Here is a 19,692-nt window from a genome sequence, read left to right as displayed (position 1 = left end):
AGCGGTCTAATGCACTGCATTGCAGTGCAAGAGGCATTACTACAGTCCCTGGTTCGAATCCAGGCTGTATCATATCCGGCCGTAGATGGGAGTCCCATAAGGTGGCGCACAATTGGCCCAGCGTCGTCCGGGTTTGGCCCGGGTAGGCCGTCATTGTAAATAAGAATTTGTTCTTAACTGACTTGCCTAGTTAAATAAAGGTTACAGACACACACACCACACTGATCAAAAAGTTATTTTGTTGGCATTTACGTTTGTCCCCATTACCAGTAAAACATAATCAAAACCTATTTATTTCACTTACTTTCTGTGCTGTTTCATTCTTCATTTGTTCAGTCGTTTTATTCTCAACCATGACAAGTAAAATAACAATTGTGGGGGGTACTGGTACAGAGTCAATGTGCGGGGGCACCGGTTAGTCAAGGTAAATGTACATGTAGGTAGAGTTATTAAAGTGACTATGCATAGATGACAACAGAGAGTAGCAGTGGTGTACAAGAGGGGGGGGGGGGCAATGCAAGTAGTCTGGGAAGCCATTTGATTAGATGTTCACCAGTCTTATGGCTTGGGTGTAAAAGCTGTTTAGAAGCCTCTTGGACCTAGACATGGCGCTCCGGTACCGCTTGCCGTGCGGTAGCAGAGAGAACAGTCTATAACTAGGGTGGCTGGAATCTTTGACAATTTTTAGGGCCTTCCTCTGACATCGCCTGGTATTGAGGTCCTGGATGGCAGGAAGCTTGGCCCCAGTGATGTACTGGGCCGTACGCACTACCCTCTGTAGTGCCTTGCAGTCAGAGGCCGAGCAGTTGCAGTCAGAGGCCGAGCAGTTGCCATACCGGGCAGTGATACAACCAGTCAACAAGACTATCAGTAAAGGGTTTGGCTCGTTTGGCAGCAGCAAAACTGTGAGCTGACATCCCCTTTTTATCTATGTAGGCTATTACATTATTTTAACCAGCTCTCGTTATTATTTTGGCTGAGTAAAAAAAAACTCCTTGTCGGCTATTTGCCCATCATTGAACAAGAGATGAGATAATCCGGTGACACTCATATTTAGAAACATTTAAGTTATTTTCCTGTAACAAGTGCAGCGTTAAATCGGCATCGGATTTTCTTTTGGTAACGGCATTGAAAAATCATAATCGGTCGACCTCTACTTAGTAGGCTTACCTTTCTATAATGAAAGCTGGTTCAACAGCAAAGCATATGGCCATTTTTATCCATATAATGATCTACTCGTGACATTATTGCCAACATTCTTTTGCATTTTTCAAAATGAACATAAACCTACCTGCAGTGTGTACTCCATTCGGCTTGTATCCATCCCCTTTTCCAAAGAGTGCCTTTGTCCGGTTACCAAAGACTCGCTCCGCCAAACAAAAATGTTTCAGTATAACGCCATATCAACGGTAGGCCTGGCTATATCTTGCTTATTGAGAAGGTGCCTTACACATACAATGTAATTTACGGGAGCCTAGTCACTTGTTACTGCAGGCTATGCTATCTAATAAACTGTAGTATCAATCCACAATGGACTAGGACGACAATATTCCATCCCCCAGCCGAATTGGACTTGATGACACAGCAAAGACCTACAGAACTAGAGACAAACACATTCAGTATAAGCCTTGGAACACCTCGATTGAACAGTGTTCATTCATCAAAACCCAGCCCTTTCGCGCCACCGCCAGCTATTGCATTCATAATAACGTCTGTGAAAATAACTCAAGTATTCCTGACACACCCTCGGACCTATAGCCCTACTGCCAGCGCTTAAATGTACTATTGTGTTTGGTGTGTTGAAACAGAGCCCCTACAGTCTTGACTGAAAAGGTGGTTAGCCTTGTGTACTGAGCAAGGGGAGCGGGCTTGGCCCATGGAGTCAGCACTGTCAATCACACTGTGCCTGCCTCGGGTTAGGGTGACACACACATCAGGGAGGCAGGGCATGAGCCTCTGATCTGAGGTTTACAACACTGCCCCACAGCCCCACCTCCGGATCATTAAAGGCAGCCAGACACACACACTATACCTCACTGGCACAGAAATGCAATTCATGGGTGTAGTTCACAGTGCCCCAACTGTTACCCACCTGAGACTCATTAGCAGCGTGCACACGTACACACACACACACACACACACACCTCCCTTGGGTTCCTGTGTGAGGCAGTGCTGCCACCTCCTGCATTCCTGAGAGGAACTCGTCTCACATTGTCAGAGCTGTGGCCTCCAGGGTCTTTCCCCCCTCTCTCTTTCTCACTCATTAACCTTTATCAAACAGTAACTCCCTGCAGGTCTCTTTGGCAAAGCTTGACTGAACACATACCTATCCACGCTACCACACTCTTACATAAACCACCCTAGCACAAAGAACTAGAGCCCTGCACGGGCATGAATTTTCAGCCCGAGCCCTACCCATGCCCGACGTTCAGGCCCTACCCAGGCCTGATTGCTTCTGCCCTGTCCAAACCCAAAATCAGAAATAACTTCAATTGTTAGTAATGATTAGCTGCTTGTCTCTGTCTGTCCTCCCCCTCCCTGCTCTGCATGCGCTCTTCTGCTGGTCTGCCTGCGTGAGTATCCATAGCAATGACTCCGCCTTGGGCTGCTCAATGACGAGACGCAAAAGAGCAGTTAGCTGTTGTGAAATCCCCTCTCCTGTCGACTCGGACAATGTTCTGGTCTTATATTTGATGAGGTTGAAGCACTTCTGACACGCTGCTACTTAATAATCTGTATGGAGTTGTCGTTATTTCCTGTAGGATTCTGAAGGCGAGAAAGTTCAAAGTTCAAGTTATGTAGCTAGTCTCAATTAGCCTAGCTAACGTTAGCTAGCTAGCTAGCCAGCTTTACTATCTTATTGTAGCTAATGTTATAATACGGTTATGTCTACTCTAGTGTCATGCTTGTTGCCATTTCCTACACTTCTCTTTGTCAAGTTGAAGTACATCAATATGGCCTAACAGATTGCAATAAAATTAACCTCTTTTGAGTTGCTAGAGGCCAAATACATCTGTGATACCTGGCTATGCAAAGATATGCTTTGGAGGTATGAACTTTCCCTGAGGTGAACTATCTAGAACAGGGATGGGCAACTGGCAGCCTGCCAGTCGGGGTCTCAACTTACTGTTGAGAGTCAGACTAGTAGAATATATAAAGGTGCAATTTTGAAATTTGGTTGTGCGGTTGTGTGTCAGCAGTTTTTCTCTTATGTCTGTCACTGACAGCTTTAGATTGGTAAGTTAGTCTAGCCAGCTATCTACACTTGTAATAATCATGGTCGAATTACCAACCAGCGGGGGGGCATTGGTTTACTTAGTCACTCGCTCAAATATCATTTAAAAAATTTTTTTATTAAAAAATCTCTCCACCTAATAGCAAAATGTGCAGAATTAGATGAAATTAGCTTTAAAACGGAAAAATGTTCTCTCTGCCCCATGGAAAAATGTGTCGACTTTCGGCAAACTTTTTCTCTCCGCGGTCAAGAGGGGGGCCGCTAAAATGTTTTGCTCGCAAAGAAATTGCATGTGTGGGTATAGATGTAGGTACGCAGACCTGCGAGCCACTGTGGCCCCCACCCCCATCAAAGTTGCCCATCCCTGATCTCCGTAGGTGCTTGCCTACGGAGCTGTGAGGGGAACGGCACCTCACTACCTCCAGGCTCTGATCAGGCCCTACACCCAAACAAGGGCACTGCGTTCATCCACCTCTGGCCTGCTCTCCTCCCTACCACTGAGGAAGTACAGTTCCCGCTCAGCCCAGTCAAAACTGTTCGCTGCTCTGGCCCCCCAATGGTGGAACAAACTCCCTCACGACGCCAGGACAGCGGAGTCAATCACCACCTTCCGGAGACACCTGAAACACCACCTCTTTAAGGAATACCTAGGATAGGATAAAGTAATCCTTCTCCCCCCCCCCTTAAAAGACCTAGATGCACTATTGTAAAGTGGCTGTTCCACTGGATGTCATAAGGTGAAAGCACCAATTTGTAAGTCGCTCTGGATAAGAGCGTCTGCTAAATGACTTAAATGTAAATGTAATGTAATCTAGAATATATAGAACACTTGTGTGTAATGAGTCCAGTGTCAGGGGTAATGATAGACACTGTGGTGCACAGTACAGTGCTGTTGATTGTGTGGGCTGGGCTGGTAGTGAACCAGACCAAGAGGAATGTCGAAGAAACCATCTCACTTAGATTAACATCACAGCTGGACACTTGGCCTGTTGTCATCATCAACTGGCCCACAGTCAGTCACACAACCAGCGGGACTCTACAGCACATTTTCATTTGAGACATATTTTGGTTCAGCTTTCGCTGCTGCACACTGCTGTTATTTTGGGTTGGAATTATCGGACCGGCACTTCCTTTTTAAATCAGCACTAGAAATGTTAAAAAAGGATAAGAAAAATATTGTTGCGGCCATAAGCGTTGGACATGTTGATGTTGGTCCGTTCCATTTATTTTCAAAGCACCCCAAAGAGTTTGAGAATTTAAAACCTGATTTGGCCGTATATTTACAGTATATTGATTGTAATGCGTCTTGAAACATACAGAACAGGTTACATACTGAACAGGTTACATACTGAACAGGTTACATACTGAACAGGTTACATACTGAGCTACAAGGAACAGTCTTCTCCTCCTCTGAGTGAGCTGTTGAGTGGGTTGAGGGAGAGCTGCAGTTCATGGTCACCAGATAAAAGGAGTCCACCTTTTGAAGTAAGGTCCCGTTGTCTCTAGTCCTGTGTGGCTCAGTTGGGGCTTGCAATGCCAGGGTTGTGGGTTTGAGTCCCACTGGGGACCTGTATGAAAAAGTATGCATGGTGGCATCCAGTAGACTGCCAAATCCAAGTGTAAAGACATTATCCACTTTTAATGAGTTCAGCAGTGGGCCCGGCACCATGGAACTGTCACACAACCACCTGCTTGTAATGTCAGCCATCATGTTATGTGTGAACAGGCCTTTGATAAACAACATGTAGAGAAAAGGCTGTGTCAGCTGTCTGTGCAGATCAGTAGAAACAAAAACAGAAGTGGTGGTGCAGAAAATGGGAAGCTGTGCGCTATACAGGGCCTCAGGCATACACAGACACAGACACACACACACACACACACAGACACACACACAGACACAAACACACACAGACACACACACACACACACACACACACACACACACAGACACAAACACACACAGACACACACAGACACACAAACACACAGACACACAGACACACACACACACAGACACACACACACACACACACACAGACACACACACACACAGACACAAACACACACATACACAAACACACACACACAGACACAGACACAAACACACACACACAAACTGACACAAATACACACACACAAACACATACACAGACACACACACACACACACAGCCACAAACACACATATACACACACATCCACACACACACACACACGGTTGGCTGGGGTCTATCAGAGGCCAGTCCTGTTGAAGTTAAACTGAGAGGTGAGTGAGGGCTGTTTTTAGAGAGTCACTGCACACAAACATACACATTCATTGAGTCACACACACACATACACTCAGAGATATGCTACATACCATAAGAAGGGAATAAGGCCTGCTAAACCAGAACAGTGTCATCACCTCTCCTAGAATGTGACATCCGAGGTCAGAATTCCTCATAGCTGTTTTCTATCTGCTCAGTAAAGAACATGATGGCTTTTCTGGAGTTTTGGGGATTTATTTAATGAGTTGTAGAAAGTAATTAGAGGTTCTATTAAAGGTTCTAATATATATATATTTTTTCCCCAACTGGCGGTTTGGAACTGATCGGTGTGTTGTGGCTAATTCCTTCAGGGTCATGACTTGGGTCTTGACTGGAAACATTGACTTACTACTTTTTTAGGACAAAAATAACTCTCCCAAACCTACACAACACAACACAACTCATAATGCTTTTGGAACTAGGCTACTTTTCTGTAAAGCCAGTTGACATAGTAACAGTCCTAACCCCGGATGTCCTAGATGAACAGGAAAGGGTGTGGCCTACATGAGAGAGGTCACAGCATAACGAGAGCACCGGCGTGACCTCATTTCCTCCCACACAGGCACGCCCCAGGAAGTATCTAGGAAGCCAATGACCTCATTGGACAGACTGTGTGACCTCAACCCCCGGTTGTCGGTTGTGCCCGCAACCCAAATGGCAGCCCTACCACGGAAAATAAATGGTATCGAGCTGCCCGACAGTTGTTTTGGCGCCACAAGGGCCGCGGACGTTGCAATTTAGGACAGCCCAGTTCATGTGCCACTTTTCCCCTAAGGAAAACACTGTTGTTGCAGCCGGACAAACATTGACCAATGACCACAGTTGTCTGGGTCCTTCCAGCCCCTCATTCGGGTCCAAGGATGTCTGTGTCCAGAAGTGATGTACTGTATCTACAGTGTTTGGAAAAACTCTACATTTGTTTGAAGGGATTTTTCAGAGGACAGGCAAAGACCGCAGCACTAATCTAATTCGATACTAACCTTCACTTTCATACTGTACTTGTGAGTGACCCTTGAATCCCTTGTAGGTCTGGTCCCTGTCTTGGCGCAGTGCCCAGAGTGACTGCAGTAAGTTGATAGGACAACCCACACACCACTTAGGCTGCAGCACACGCTAAATAGTGCACTTGCCGTATCTACCATGTCTGTCATGTCAACACGTACGAGTGCCACTTAGAGAACCCGCAAAGGGGCTGACCTACCACGTCCATAGATTACGCTGGGCATTACGTCAGGTTTGGCGCATTGTCTGCTATTGTGGCTGCTTATGTGACAGGTGGCCATTTTGAAATGCTCTTAAAGGGGCAGTGCAGTCAAACGTAATTTTCCCATACTATGAGCTCGAAATATCACTTTGAAATTGTGATTATGCCCATTTAGTGTAAGAGCTTTTAGGAGAAAAATGCCTGTAATTTCAGCCTGTTCAGGTAGGATGGAGTTTTTGTCCCACAGCATGACATCACAATCTGATCTGACTATTCTGACCAATGACAAGTCATCTTTTATTTGCATTTCTAAACCGGGTGGATTAAGCCCTGAATGCTGATTGACTGAAAGCCGTGGGATATCAGACCGTATACCATGGGCATGACCCAATTCATTACTAACCAGTTTATAATAGCAATAAGGCACCTCTGGGTTTGTGGTATATGGCCAATATACCATGGCTAAGGGTTGTATCCAGGTACTCCGCGTTGCGTTGTGCGTAAGAACAACCCCTTAGCCGTGGTATATTGGCCGAATACCACACCTCTTCGGGCGTTATTGCTTAAATATATCCTCCTACTTTGAAGGGGTTAGCCGGGTAGGCTCTCTAGAGTCTAGACCAGAGGTATTCAACTCTGACACTACGAGGTCTGGAGCCCGCTGGTTTTCTGTTCTACCTGATAATTCATTGCACCCACCTGGCGTCCCAGGTCTAAATCAGTCCCTGATTAGAGGGAATTTTTTTTTTTTAAAGGAGTGGCACTTGCTTTAAGGTCCGGAGTTTAACATGTGGGAGTCTATACGATCTTATCCGCCAATCAGGGCTGTGTATGTAAATATATTTACATTTATATCAACACACCCACATGATCAGACTGAGCATTTCAATGGCAAAAGGAGGCTCAGGAAAATAAATGATACCAAAAATATATTTTTAGTTATTTTCATGAAATAAACACACACAGTGATTTATTAGACATGCAGCGACAATTTAAATATGCAATTAAAAAGACCTTTGATTCACCTACGTGTGCTGTCGGCTACAATATTGATCTGTTGCAGCAGAATAGAGAGGATGAACCTTCTCTATGGCCTTATGTCATCCAGCGGACACACACACACACACTGCCCCATCAGTACTAGACGTCCCGTGGGCCATTTGTTGGTCAGACCGCACAATAGAAATCCTGGCTTTCCTTTGGTTTCCTTCCTTTGTTGAAACAATATGGTTTCCGAGTGGCCACACCAAATTGTATTCAAGAGGTTAATGGTAGAATCTGAGCCAAAAATGCAGCAGCAACCTTTGGATTGTTTTCTTGGAGCTCTAGCAATTTAGCCAATTCAGTTTCAACAACATTTATTGTAAATAAGAATTTGTTCTTACCTGACTTGCCAGGTGAAATAAAAAAATATCTAACTTTGCATCTGCACTGTTGTTCAGGTAAAATGTTCAGTGGAAATTGGTCAAAGTCGTCCTTGTGCATATGTTGTTTTTTTTACTATACAATCATTGGTTTTTGTTTGGCTCACATTTTAAAGTGAGTCTCGGCATCACTCTGTTGCCGTGGAATTGCCTGTATACTACTGCTGCTTACAGGAAACCCCCATGTAGACGGTTTGAGTCTTACACTGTATTATGAATGTTCAGGTTTCAGTCGGTCTTCATAACCCCATAGGGAAATATAGTTTACAGTACAACACATATGGGCAATTCCACAGTAACTTTATTACACTAACACTCCCCAACAGGCTCCGGATAGGCGAAGGTCGAGTCATGTGTCCTCCGAAACACGACCCGCCAAAACACGCTTCTCAACACCCGCTCGCTTAACACGGAAGCCGGCTGCACCAATGTGTCAGAGGAAACACCGTTCAACTGATGACTTATGTCAGCCTGCAGGCGCCCGGCCCGCCGCAAGGAGTTGCTAGAGCACGATGAGCCAAGTAAAGCCCTTGCAGCCAAACCCTCCCCTAATTCCGGACGACGCTGGGTCAATTGTGCACGGCCCTATGAGACTCCCGGTCACGGCCCGAATCGAACCCCAGGCTGTAGTGATGCTGCAACAATGCAATGCCTTAGACCGCTGCGCCGCTCAGGAGGCCCCCACAAGGACTACTTTTAACAATTTACACAGAGAATTTGACAAAAACACATTTACTTAAAGAACTCAAAGTTTGGTCACAGAATGACGGTTTGTGCTGTTGATGCCATCATGCTGTTACCAAACTTTGCGTCTGCACTGTTAAAAGTAGCCCCTGTGCATAGAGTTGTATGGTTTGTTAAACTTTGAAATCAATGGCTTTTGTTTGGAATACATTTTACAGTGAAAAATCTGAGTCTAAGCGTAATTCCGTTACCGTGGAATTGCCCATATGTAAAACCAGACACTGTAAAGTCACACTTTAAAACCAGTTCTGCGCCTCTATACTATAGCAATCTGCCATTGACTCGACGTTATACCATTGACTGGGCTATCAAATGAAATGTCACTGAAAAGGTTGTACCTATAATGTGTTAAAGTGTCTGCACGCTTCCCATCCGAAACAGTTTGCATATATTAGGATGGAATTTTGAGCAGTTTTTCGGCAAGGGTTTTTTGGCTGTTCGTGCACAAATGTTTTCCTCGGGAGGCAAGCTGAAGTTTGGAGCCAAGGTCTAAGCCCCTTCTTCGGTCATTAGTCAACAATAAGGACTCATCAATGAAATGTTTGTTGTCATTCAACGATAGATGACTCGTTTTCATGCACATTATTTAACTTGAGAAATACTGCCCCAAACAATTTAGTTAGATTTAAAATTGCACGCCTAAGATTAATTAATTAATTTGGACTATTTTGAGGAAGTGTATACTGGCTACGGCATCTCAGGATGGACAAACAGTACTACTGCCGCTTTTAAGGGAGGCACCAGCCGAAACGAAGCATTTCGGAAGCCTATAGGCATTGTCACCACCCAGACTGTCCAGTAGATGGAGCCCCTGATGTGTTATGCTGTATATACACACAGACAGCTCTGTGAAAAGAGAGAGAGACAGAGAGAGTGAGAGGGCCCCACCATACAGATAGTACCTCTACAATGAGCTCTGTCATTTCACACTGTACAAGTGCACTGGCTGGTCACTCTTTTTTTATGTACGTCCACAATTTGAAAGTGTGCCGAGAAGGAAAGATGCAGAGAGCAGAGAAGGATTTAAAAGAGAAGGATGAAGAGAGATGGAGAGTGGTGCAGGCCAGGTTAGATGCCCTCACTGCCCAGGATGTGTGTTATGGCTGGGAGGGAGGTTTTGCTGGAGCGTGTGCTGCTCTGCTCTAACCCTAATCCCTCTTTCTGATACACCATTGGCACATGCTATTCTAATCTCCCTGATTGAGGAAGGCAGAGGGAGGAGGGGTTGGAGTAAAAAGGGAAGAATGGAGGAGAGATTATAGGAGAGCGAGGGAGGGGATCGGAGAGGAGGAATGACTGAGGGAATGGTAAGGCTTAGCCTGTGGGGAAATGAAAATGGAGAAAGAGAGCGCGAGAGAGAGAGAGCGAGAGAGGGATAGGGGACCGGGGCACTGATCAGGATTATAACCTGTCATTACCCCTCCCTTTGACGTTGGTGAAAGATGACACCGTATGACTCTGCAGATTCTCGCAGCTTCCGTGGTCAGATGACCCTAGAGCTGGGTCTTTCTCTCAAACCTGATCAGCAGTGTCTCTCTCTCTCTCTCTCTCTCTCTCTGTCTCTCTCTGTCTGTATGTATGTATACTTGCCCTAGTGCTACAGCAGCCTAGAGTGTGCTGTTCTCTTATTGGGAACATCCGTGGATGTCCCAGATTATTGGGTTTGTGTGGGCCTAGCAGAGAGGCCTTGTGGCCCAGAAGGACATTACATTACAGGCAGGTTAGATAGAGAGACAGCTGGAACCTCAGGAGGCCTGCTTGCTGGCTCTGTCTGATTCTGGTTGGGAGAATTCATGAATGATGCATCTTCTAAGTATCAAACCTGACTTGTTGGTACAGTTAAAATGTAACACACTGATGTAAGAAATTATAACTATTGTAACTATTTTATTACCTCAAACTGTATGTGTAATCTGTGTGTGTGTATATTATATGTGTGTGTGCATGTTTCTCCTGCGGTATATACTTTGGCATTTGTCAAATGTTTCATCCATCCTAAACTGTCCTCCCTGGATCCCATTTGAATTCTAACCTTACACCACTGCTTGTCTCTGTCTCCCCCCTCAGAACCATGGCAGAGCTGGACCTGAGCCTGAGCGATGCTCTGATGGACAGTGTGCCCCAGGCTGGCCCGGAGGACCTGGTGGAGAGGGACTTTGTGGCCCAGCTGGAGGCCGAGGCCTTTGACGACCAGGTGGGCGAGACTGTGGGCAAGACGGACTACATCCCCCTGCTGGACAATGACGGGAACAGGGCAGGTGAGCTGACTGGAGGGGACGGGGTTTGGGGGATGAGGGGAACGGGAAGGAGGGAGGTCATTGAGCTCAGTCACTAACACAATCATAGGTCATAAGTGAAGGTGAGTAAAAGGGGTTGGTTGATCGATTGATCGATGACAATGGGAATATGAATGAACACCTGCCATATGTAGACTTATTAACCTACAGTGGATAACCTCAGACTGATGCACTGCTGGGCTTATCACTGTACATTATCACTGTACACATGTAAGACTCACTCTTCTCTGGGTAATGCAGGGTGATGTGTAAGACTCAGGGCAGTGCAGGGTGATGTGTAAGACTCACTCTTCTCTCTGGGTAATGCAGGGTGATGTGTAAGACTCACTCTTCTCTGGGTAATGCAGGGTGATGTGTAAGACTCAGGGCAGTGCAGGGTGATGTGTAAGACTCACTCTTCTCTCTGGGTAATGCAGGGTGATGTGAAAGACTCACTCTTCTCTCAGGGTAATGCAGGGTGATGTGTAAGACTCACTCTTCTCGCAGAGTAATGCAGGGTGACGTGTAAGACTCACTCTTCTCGCTGGGTAATGCAGGGTGATGTGTAAGACTCAGGGCAGTGCAGGGTGATGTATAAGACTCACTCTTCTCTCTTGGTAATGCAGGGTGATGTGAAAGACTCACTCTTCTCTCAGGGTAATGCAGGGTGATGTGTAAGACTCAGGGCAGTGCAGGGTGATGTGTAAGACTCACTCTTCTCTCTGGGTAATGCAGGGTGATGTGAAGGACTCGCTCTTCTCTCAGGGTAATGCAGGGTGATGTGTAAGACTCAGGGCTGTGCAGGGTGATGTGTAAGACTCACTCTTCTCGCAGAGTAATGCAGGGTGACGTGTAAGACTCACTCTTCTCGCTGGGTAATGCAGGGTGATGTAAGACTCACTCTTCTCTCAGGGTAATGCAGGGTGATGTGTAAGACTCAGGGCAGTGCAGGGTGATGTGTAAGACTCACTCTTCTCTCTGGGTAATGCAGGGTGATGTGAAGGACTCACTCTTCTCTCAGGGTAATGCAGGGTGACGTGTAAGACTCGGTAGTGCAGGGTGACGTGAAAGACTCACACTCTTCTCTCAGGGTAATGCAGGGTGATGTGGAAGACTCACTTTTCTCTCATTGTAATGCAGGGTGATGTGGAAGACTCACTCTTCTCTCAGGGTAATGTGCTTGGCTTTTATTGTTCCCATCTCCATCAATTACTTCCTTCCATCTATTCTTCCTTCCTGGGAGAAATGAGCGAGAGAAAGAAAGAAAGAAAGAAAGAAAGAAAGAGAGCTCTACAAATCTTCTTTCACATTACCCCCACGCCACACACTAACATGGGTGTATATCTATTACCCATGTATGTTTCTGTAATTGTACTGTACGTGTGTGTCTGTCTATAATTTGATTATGGTGTGTCCAAGTCTGTAAATTGTTATGTCTGATATTTGTCTGAAACATTTTCCCCGCTGCTGTTGTCTTGGTTGGATCAGGTATCCCTTGAAAAACCTATTTGATCTCAATGAGACTAACCCGGATGAATTACGGTTAAACGAACAATAGGTGGCCGTACTGGAGCGCGTGCAGCCAGGCGTCTTAGAGTTTCACATGCTGTATGAGCAGATCATGCATGTTCTAATGAAATGAACCCCGGGATTAGTCCTTAGCGTATGGGCTTCACCATCTACACCCAACCGATACCACCTTTAATCCATGGTATTGAATGTGCGGATAGCTGCCAACGTCTAATCTCACTTTAATTCAGACCTCCGTGGTTTCTGGGAAGGGCTGCCATAATTAGGCACGTAACTAGGCCCAACGGTGTAGGCAAACTATAATCCTAAAAGTGAGAAGAAGCGTGTGTGTGACGTTACATGGCCTTATGTAAGCAGCTCCAGATAAGAGACTGATGAAGCCAGACAGCGCTGGACAAGGCCTGCCATTTTGGGTCTGACGGTGTGTCACTCCAGCGGCTGCGGCCTGATTTTAGTGGAGTGTTTGTGTGTGGGTCCAGCAGACTGTGACTCAGCTGTAGGCCACTTCTCTTGTCCAGACAGTCTGTCCAGAGTTGCAGACTGTGTGTGGGCAGTTTTCCATGATGGTCAACTTCAGAAGTACCTTAGGCAGAAATTAAGTGTTGGTTCCAGCTGACGCACCAACACGCCTTGTTGTTGGTGGTGTGTGTGTGTGTGTGTGTGTGTGTGTGTGTGTGTGTGTGTGTGTGTGCAGATGCCGACTCTGTGTTGGAGAATGGCGAGCAGGACGCCCAAGGGGCACAAAAACCTGGTAAGAGTTGATTCCCAGAATTTTCCACTATGTCCCCGGCCACTCTGAACGTACCACCTGATCATTCTCATGCACCTTCGTTCGTCACGCCTCTTTCTGGTCCTTTACTTCCCACTTCCTGTGTCCTCGTCATTTGCTTGAGTTATTTCTCTTTTTGAGTGTTTTGACTGTGTGGTTGGGTTGGCTCCATTCTTACTTGTATAGTCAACCAAGGAATTTCAGGGCAGGATGTGTAAGGTTAGTTATATAGTGGTAGTTGAGGATGTGTAAGGTTAGTTATATATTGGTAGTCCAGGATGTGTAAGGTTAGTTATATATTGGTAGTCCAGGATGTGTAAGGTTAGTTATATAATGGTAGTCCAGGATGTGTAAGGTTAGTTATATATTGGTAGTCCGGGATGTGTAAGGTTAGTTATATATTGGTAGTTATATATTGGTAGTCCAGGATGTGTAAGGTTAGTTATATATTGGTAGTCCAGGATGTGTAAGGTTGGTTATATATTGGTAGTTATATATTGGTAGTTCAGGATGTGTAAGGTTAGTTATATATTTGTAGTACAGGATGTGTAAGGTTAGTTATATATTGGTAGTCCGGGATGTGTAAGGTTAGTTATATATTGGTAGTTATATATTGGTAGTCCAGGATGTGTAAGGTTAGTTATATATTGGTAGTCCAGGATGTGTAAGGTTGGTTATATATTGGTAGTTATATATTGGTAGTTCAGGATGTGTAAGGTTAGTTATATATTGGTAGTCCAGGATGTGTTAAGGTTAGTTATATATTGTTTGTACAGGATGTGTAAGGTTAGTTATATATTGGTAGTCCAGGATGTGTAAGGTTAGTTATATATTGGTTGGACCTTTTTGAGGTTCAACGGCATCGTGTCACACACTGTAAAGGTACAAGGCCGTTATTCTGTCTTTCATTTCCTATTTATAGCGAGGTTCATCTTTACCTTGCTCTTCTCTCTCACCTGTATCCGAGAGGCTGAATAGCCATTACTACTGTTCACAGGAACTCTATAGAAGTTACAGAATCTCCTGAATTGTGCATAAGAACCTTGAAGGGACAAGAAAGAAGGTGTTTCTGTGAACACTCATGTTCTGTGAACACTCAAGTGCTGCCGTGGATCACTTCAGTTTCTCAAGCGCTGAAGTGCTGTCTACTCTCGTCCTTCCATCTAAAGGGAGGTGTTCTGTGACTAGCTGTTCAGTCTTTATCAGAGTGTTCTGCCTATCTGACGGAAACTTCATTATTGCCTGTCGCCTCTGAGGTAATTAACTAACTGCAGCACTGGAGGGATGAAATGAACTCTGCTCTGCCTTTATGCCATCTCCTATTGAACGGCCCACTAACAGACCAACGTGTGCCGTAGGACGTCTGCATATATTTCAATACAATTCAGCAAGGGGAATTCCACTTTGTGTGTGTGTGTGTGTGTGTGTGTGCGCGCGTGTGTGTGTGTCTGTGTGTGTGTGTCTGTGTGTGCGCGTGTGTGTGTGTCTGTGTCTGTGGCTGTGTGTGCGCGTGTGTGTGTGTGTCTGTGTGTGTCTGTGTGTGTGTGTGTGTGTGTCTGTGTGTGCGCGTGTGTGTGTGTCTGTGTCTGTGTGTGCGCGTGTGTGTGCTTTGTACACTCCTTTTCTTTCTTTGCTTCCATTTGCTCAGTCTAATTCCTTTGCCATTCTGACAATTCCAATCCACCACATGACCCTTTCTTGAAATACTGTGCATGACCTTGATGAGGTTGAAATTGCACGGAGGAAATAGTTAGTGTGATGCACACATGCTCTGTTACACCAACACATACTTACCACACAAGTACAGTCCGACTCTCTCTCCCTTCAGCCCAGGTTGAGTTGAATAAGACTAGAGAGCCTGTGCCCGTTGGCAGTGTGGCTGTGCCCAGCATGTCATAGTGCCCGCCTGCCTTGCCCATCTGACCGCGGGTCGATGGGAGGGTGTTACTGGGGAGCAGGACTGCGGGCGGTCGTCTGGGTTGGCATGACCTCTGTCTGTCTCTGTCCCCCGATCTGTTTGCATGCCTCGGTCACCCTCAGTCACTGCGGTTACAAACGGTGTCTGAGTGTGTGGGGGCAGTATGTGTGTATGGCAGGGATATGCTGTGGGACAGGGGTGTTCTCAGGGAGGATGTATTCTGGACTTCCAGACCAGGCTCCAGTCCAGACTTGGAGCCTGTATTCACTTAATCCTGTCTGACTCTTGATTTGCCTCAAATCCACTGTAGGACACAAGAGGATGTCATCAGCTATATCATAGCGACGTTGCGTAAATAGAAGATATGTCTAAATGAAATAACGTCTACCCATTGATAGTAGGAGACTAAGATATGTCTAAATGAAATAACGTCTACCCATTGATAGTAGGAGACTAAGATATGTCTAAATGAAATAACGTCTACCCATTGATAGTAGGAGACTAAGATATGTCTAAATGAAATAACGTCTACCCATTGATAGTAGGAGATTAAGATGTGTTTTTTATATATATAATAGCCACCTACTGGTGATGCAATTGTGCTAGACTACTTGCACATAGCATCTGGTCTTTTCTGGGTACATTGATTCCATTTATCATTATAAAAACTAACCTTTTGTACAGTAGAGTAGAGTAGTGTAGAGTAGTGTAGTGTAGTGTAGAGTAGTGTAGTGTAGTGTAGAGTAGTGTAGAGTAGTGTAGAGTAGAGTAGTGTAGAGTAGAGTAGAGTAGTGTAGAGTAGAGTAAAGTAGAGGCAGGAGGTATAAGTAGTAACTAGGTCAGAGAATTGAGACGTAAGGTAAATGCAGAGACGGTAAGCAACGTTTGGGAGCCATGAGAATGAGTGTGTGTGTTTGTGTTTGTACTGCATGATTCCACTGGCTACAATGCATGTAGGTATGCCACTGGCTGTGTTGCATGTAGGTATGCCACTGGCTGCGTTGCATGTAGGTATGCCACTGGCTGCAATGCATGTAGGTATGCCACTGGCTGCAATGCATGTAGGTATGCCACTGGCTGCAATGCATGTAGGTATGCCACTGGCTGTGTTGCATGTAGGTATGCCACTGGCTGCAATGCATGTAGGTATGCCACTGGCTGTGTTGCATGTAGGTATGCCACTGGCTGCAATGCATGTAGGTATGCCACTGCATGGGCAAATGCTTGGAGTAGGCAGGTGTTGTAGTTGGCAGAACTGGTTCTGTTGTGATCACTTTACTAACCAGCACTGTTGTTCTCTTCCCTATCGCCCCTCTCACCCACCATGTCACCCCACTCCTATTCATACTCTTATCTCTCCATCTCACTCTACCATTCATCTCTGTCTGAGTGTCTCTCTCTTCTCTCATCCTCTTTTTCTTCCTCTCTTCCCTATCGCCCCTCTCACCCACCATGTCCCCCCACTCCTATTCATACTCTCCTTCCCTTTCTCTTGGATCATCTCTCCCTCCTATCTACCTCCTATCTACCATTCATCTCTCTGTCTGAGTGTCTCTCTCTTCTCTCATCCTCTTTTTCTTCCTCTCTTCCCTCAACTCTCCTCTCTCTTGTCCTTCCCCAACCCAAGCTTCAGAGGACTAGAACAAGCCACCGCCTGAGTGTCACCAGTGCTTCTGCTTCTCTGCACCTCTCCTCTCCCACCTCAGTACCCCCCTATAACAACCACACCACCACCACCGCAATGCCCATCAGCCTGGAGACCTCTGTAGGAAACGTTGTGGAGCCTCTCCTGACTCTCGCCAGCCTTCAATCACCAATATGGGGGTTAGGGTGCTCCACTGCCGCCAGCAAGTCCACTCTCTCTCCTACTCTGAGCCTAGAGGACTAAATGAGCAGAAATAAGCCTTCACCTACACAGATTATCAAGCACACAAGCACACAGTAGCTATGCAGGTACAGACTCATACACACAATGAACACACACACACACAGATGCTTTGAAGAACTCTAAACTCCAACCAGAGTATGAGTAGGGTCCTATACATTTTTTGTTGGTTGTCTGATTTTTCTCCGTTTTGTTTTTCCAGGTTTCCGTTTTTCTTTCTTTCAGGTTTTTGATTTCAAAATCACACTTTTTTAAATAGAAAAACAACTGAATTGGATGTTTTAAGTCCATGTTTTAACAAGAATGTTTAAACCACATCAGGAGACCACTTTTGAGGTCTGGGCAAATTTAGAAATCTCGATTTTTGGGTGTAATTACCCTTTTAATTCTAGTGTGCAACTAGCAACAGGCTGTTGTTTATCAGTCAAAACAAAACAAAAAACACTTGAATGATGCGAATAATCATGATCTCATTCTGCCAGGCAAGCACAGTCTACTTTGTAGTTAACATTTCAACGAGAAGGGTGTTGGGAGTCTTTCCATGTACCAGAAGGTTTTCATTAGCATCATCGCTAAAGGCCACACGCACCGCTCATCCACAGACGAGGAGTTCTCGTTGCCTCCGCAGAAAGTTGCAGGAAATATACGAATCACTGATGCATTCTGTTCGTGTCATGATGAACTTGAACAAATGAATACATTTTCAGTACATTTAGTCGATCCCCTATTAAGTCCAAGACATTCTAGAATATTGTTGAATTCCGCTTTAACGGCCGGATTCCGTGATTCCGTCCGCGTCCTCCGCATCGTACATTTTCTAGGGCCCAAGATGAGTGTTATAGGTGAGAGTACTGTTAATATGGCTGGTCATGATGACGGAGTACCTTCACAAACACTCCTGTCTGTCACCCTGTCCTCTTCTCATATCCCATATGGCCAGTGATGCATACTACTAGTAACTGTAATATATTGCCAGGATTACTCTTCAACTCACCCACACTTCTTATTTATTCATACGTGTAGTTTACATACTCACCCACACTCCTTATTTATTCATACGTGTAGTTTACATACTCACCCACACTCCTTATTTATTTATACGTGTAGTTTACATACTCACCCACACTCCTTATTTATTCATACGTGTAGTTTACATACTCACCCACACTCCTTATTTATTCATACGTGTAGTTTACATACTCACCCACACTTCTTATTTATTCATAAGTGTAGTTTACATACTCACCCACACTCCTTATTTATTCATACGTGTAGTTTACATACTCACCCACACTCCTTATTTATTCATACGTGTAGTTTACATACTCACCCACACTCCTTATTTATTCATACGTGTAGTTTACATACTCACCCACACTCCTTATTTATTCATAAGTGTAGTTTACATACTCACCCACACTCCTTATTTATTCATACGTGTAGTTTACATACTCACCCACACTTCTTATTTATTCATAAGTGTAGTTTACATACTCACCCACACTTCTTATTTATTCATAAGTGTAGTTTACATACTCACCCACACTCCTTATTTATTCATACGTGTAGTTTACATACTCACCCACACTCCTTATTTATTCATACGTGTAGTTTACATACTCACCCACACTCCTTATTTATTCATACGTGTAGTTTACATACTCACCCTTCCACAAAGTTTCTCTACCCAATTTACAATGTAGCAATCTCTCTTTCAATTCTCTCGCTCTCTCTCTCTTTCAATTATCTCGCTCTCCCTCTCTCTCTTTCAATTCTCCCGCTCTCCCTCTCTCTCGTTCAATTATCTCGCTCTCCCTCCCTCTCTCTTTCAATTCTCTCGCTCTCTCTCTCTCTCTTTCAATTCTCTCGCTCTCTCTCTCTCTCTTTCAATTCTCTCGCTCTCTCTCTCTCTCTTTCAATTCTCTCGCTCTCGCTCTCTCTCTCTTTCAATTATCTCGCTCTCCCTCTCTCTCTTTCAATTCTCTCGCTCTCCCTCTCTCTCTCTTTCAATTCTCTCGCTCTCCCTCTCTCTCTCTTTCAATTCTCTGCTCTCTCTCTCTCTCTTTCAATTCTCTCGCTCTCTCTCTCTCTCTTTCAATCTCGCTCTCTCTCTCTTTCAATTATCTCGCTCTCCTCTCTCTCTTTCAATTCTCTCTCGCTCCCTCTCTCTCTTTCAATTCTCTCGCTCTCCCTCTCTCTCTCTTTCAATTCTCTCGCTCTCCCTCTCTCTTTCAATTATCTCTCTCTCTCTTTCAATTCTCTCGCTCTCCCTCTCTCTCTCTTTCAATTATCTCTCTCTCTCTCTCTTTCAATTCTCTCGCTCTCTCCTCTCTCTCTCTTTCAATTTTCTCGCTCTCTCTCTTTCAATTTTCTCTCTCTCTCTCTTTCAATTATCTCGCTCT

The 19,692-nt window shown here is 45.0% G+C and overlaps 1 protein-coding gene across 7 annotated transcripts in view; it reads left to right on the top strand.

The window, feature by feature from the left end:
- The window catches only part of LOC115130244 (microtubule-associated protein 4), a 117,834-nt gene that overhangs the window by 20,064 nt on the left and 78,078 nt on the right, over nucleotides 1–19,692 (top strand). For 6 of the 7 annotated variants that reach the window (XM_029661170.2, XM_029661163.2, XM_029661169.2 and 3 more), the window contains exons 2-3: nucleotides 10,980–11,170; nucleotides 13,413–13,469. In XM_029661170.2, the coding sequence (XP_029517030.2) occupies nucleotides 10,984–11,170; nucleotides 13,413–13,469 (244 nt within the window). In that variant the 5' untranslated portion in view covers nucleotides 10,980–10,983. The remainder of the gene's footprint in view (nucleotides 1–10,979; nucleotides 11,171–13,412; nucleotides 13,470–19,692) is intronic. The other variant, XM_029661166.2, reaches the window with a different exon arrangement.

The sequence above is a fragment of the Oncorhynchus nerka genome, linkage group LG6 (genome assembly GCF_034236695.1).
Source record: "Oncorhynchus nerka isolate Pitt River linkage group LG6, Oner_Uvic_2.0, whole genome shotgun sequence".
Lineage (NCBI taxonomy): Eukaryota > Metazoa > Chordata > Actinopteri > Salmoniformes > Salmonidae > Oncorhynchus > Oncorhynchus nerka.
The sequence above is the reverse complement of the archived record's forward strand: the minus strand, read 5'-3'. Positions and strand labels throughout refer to the sequence as shown.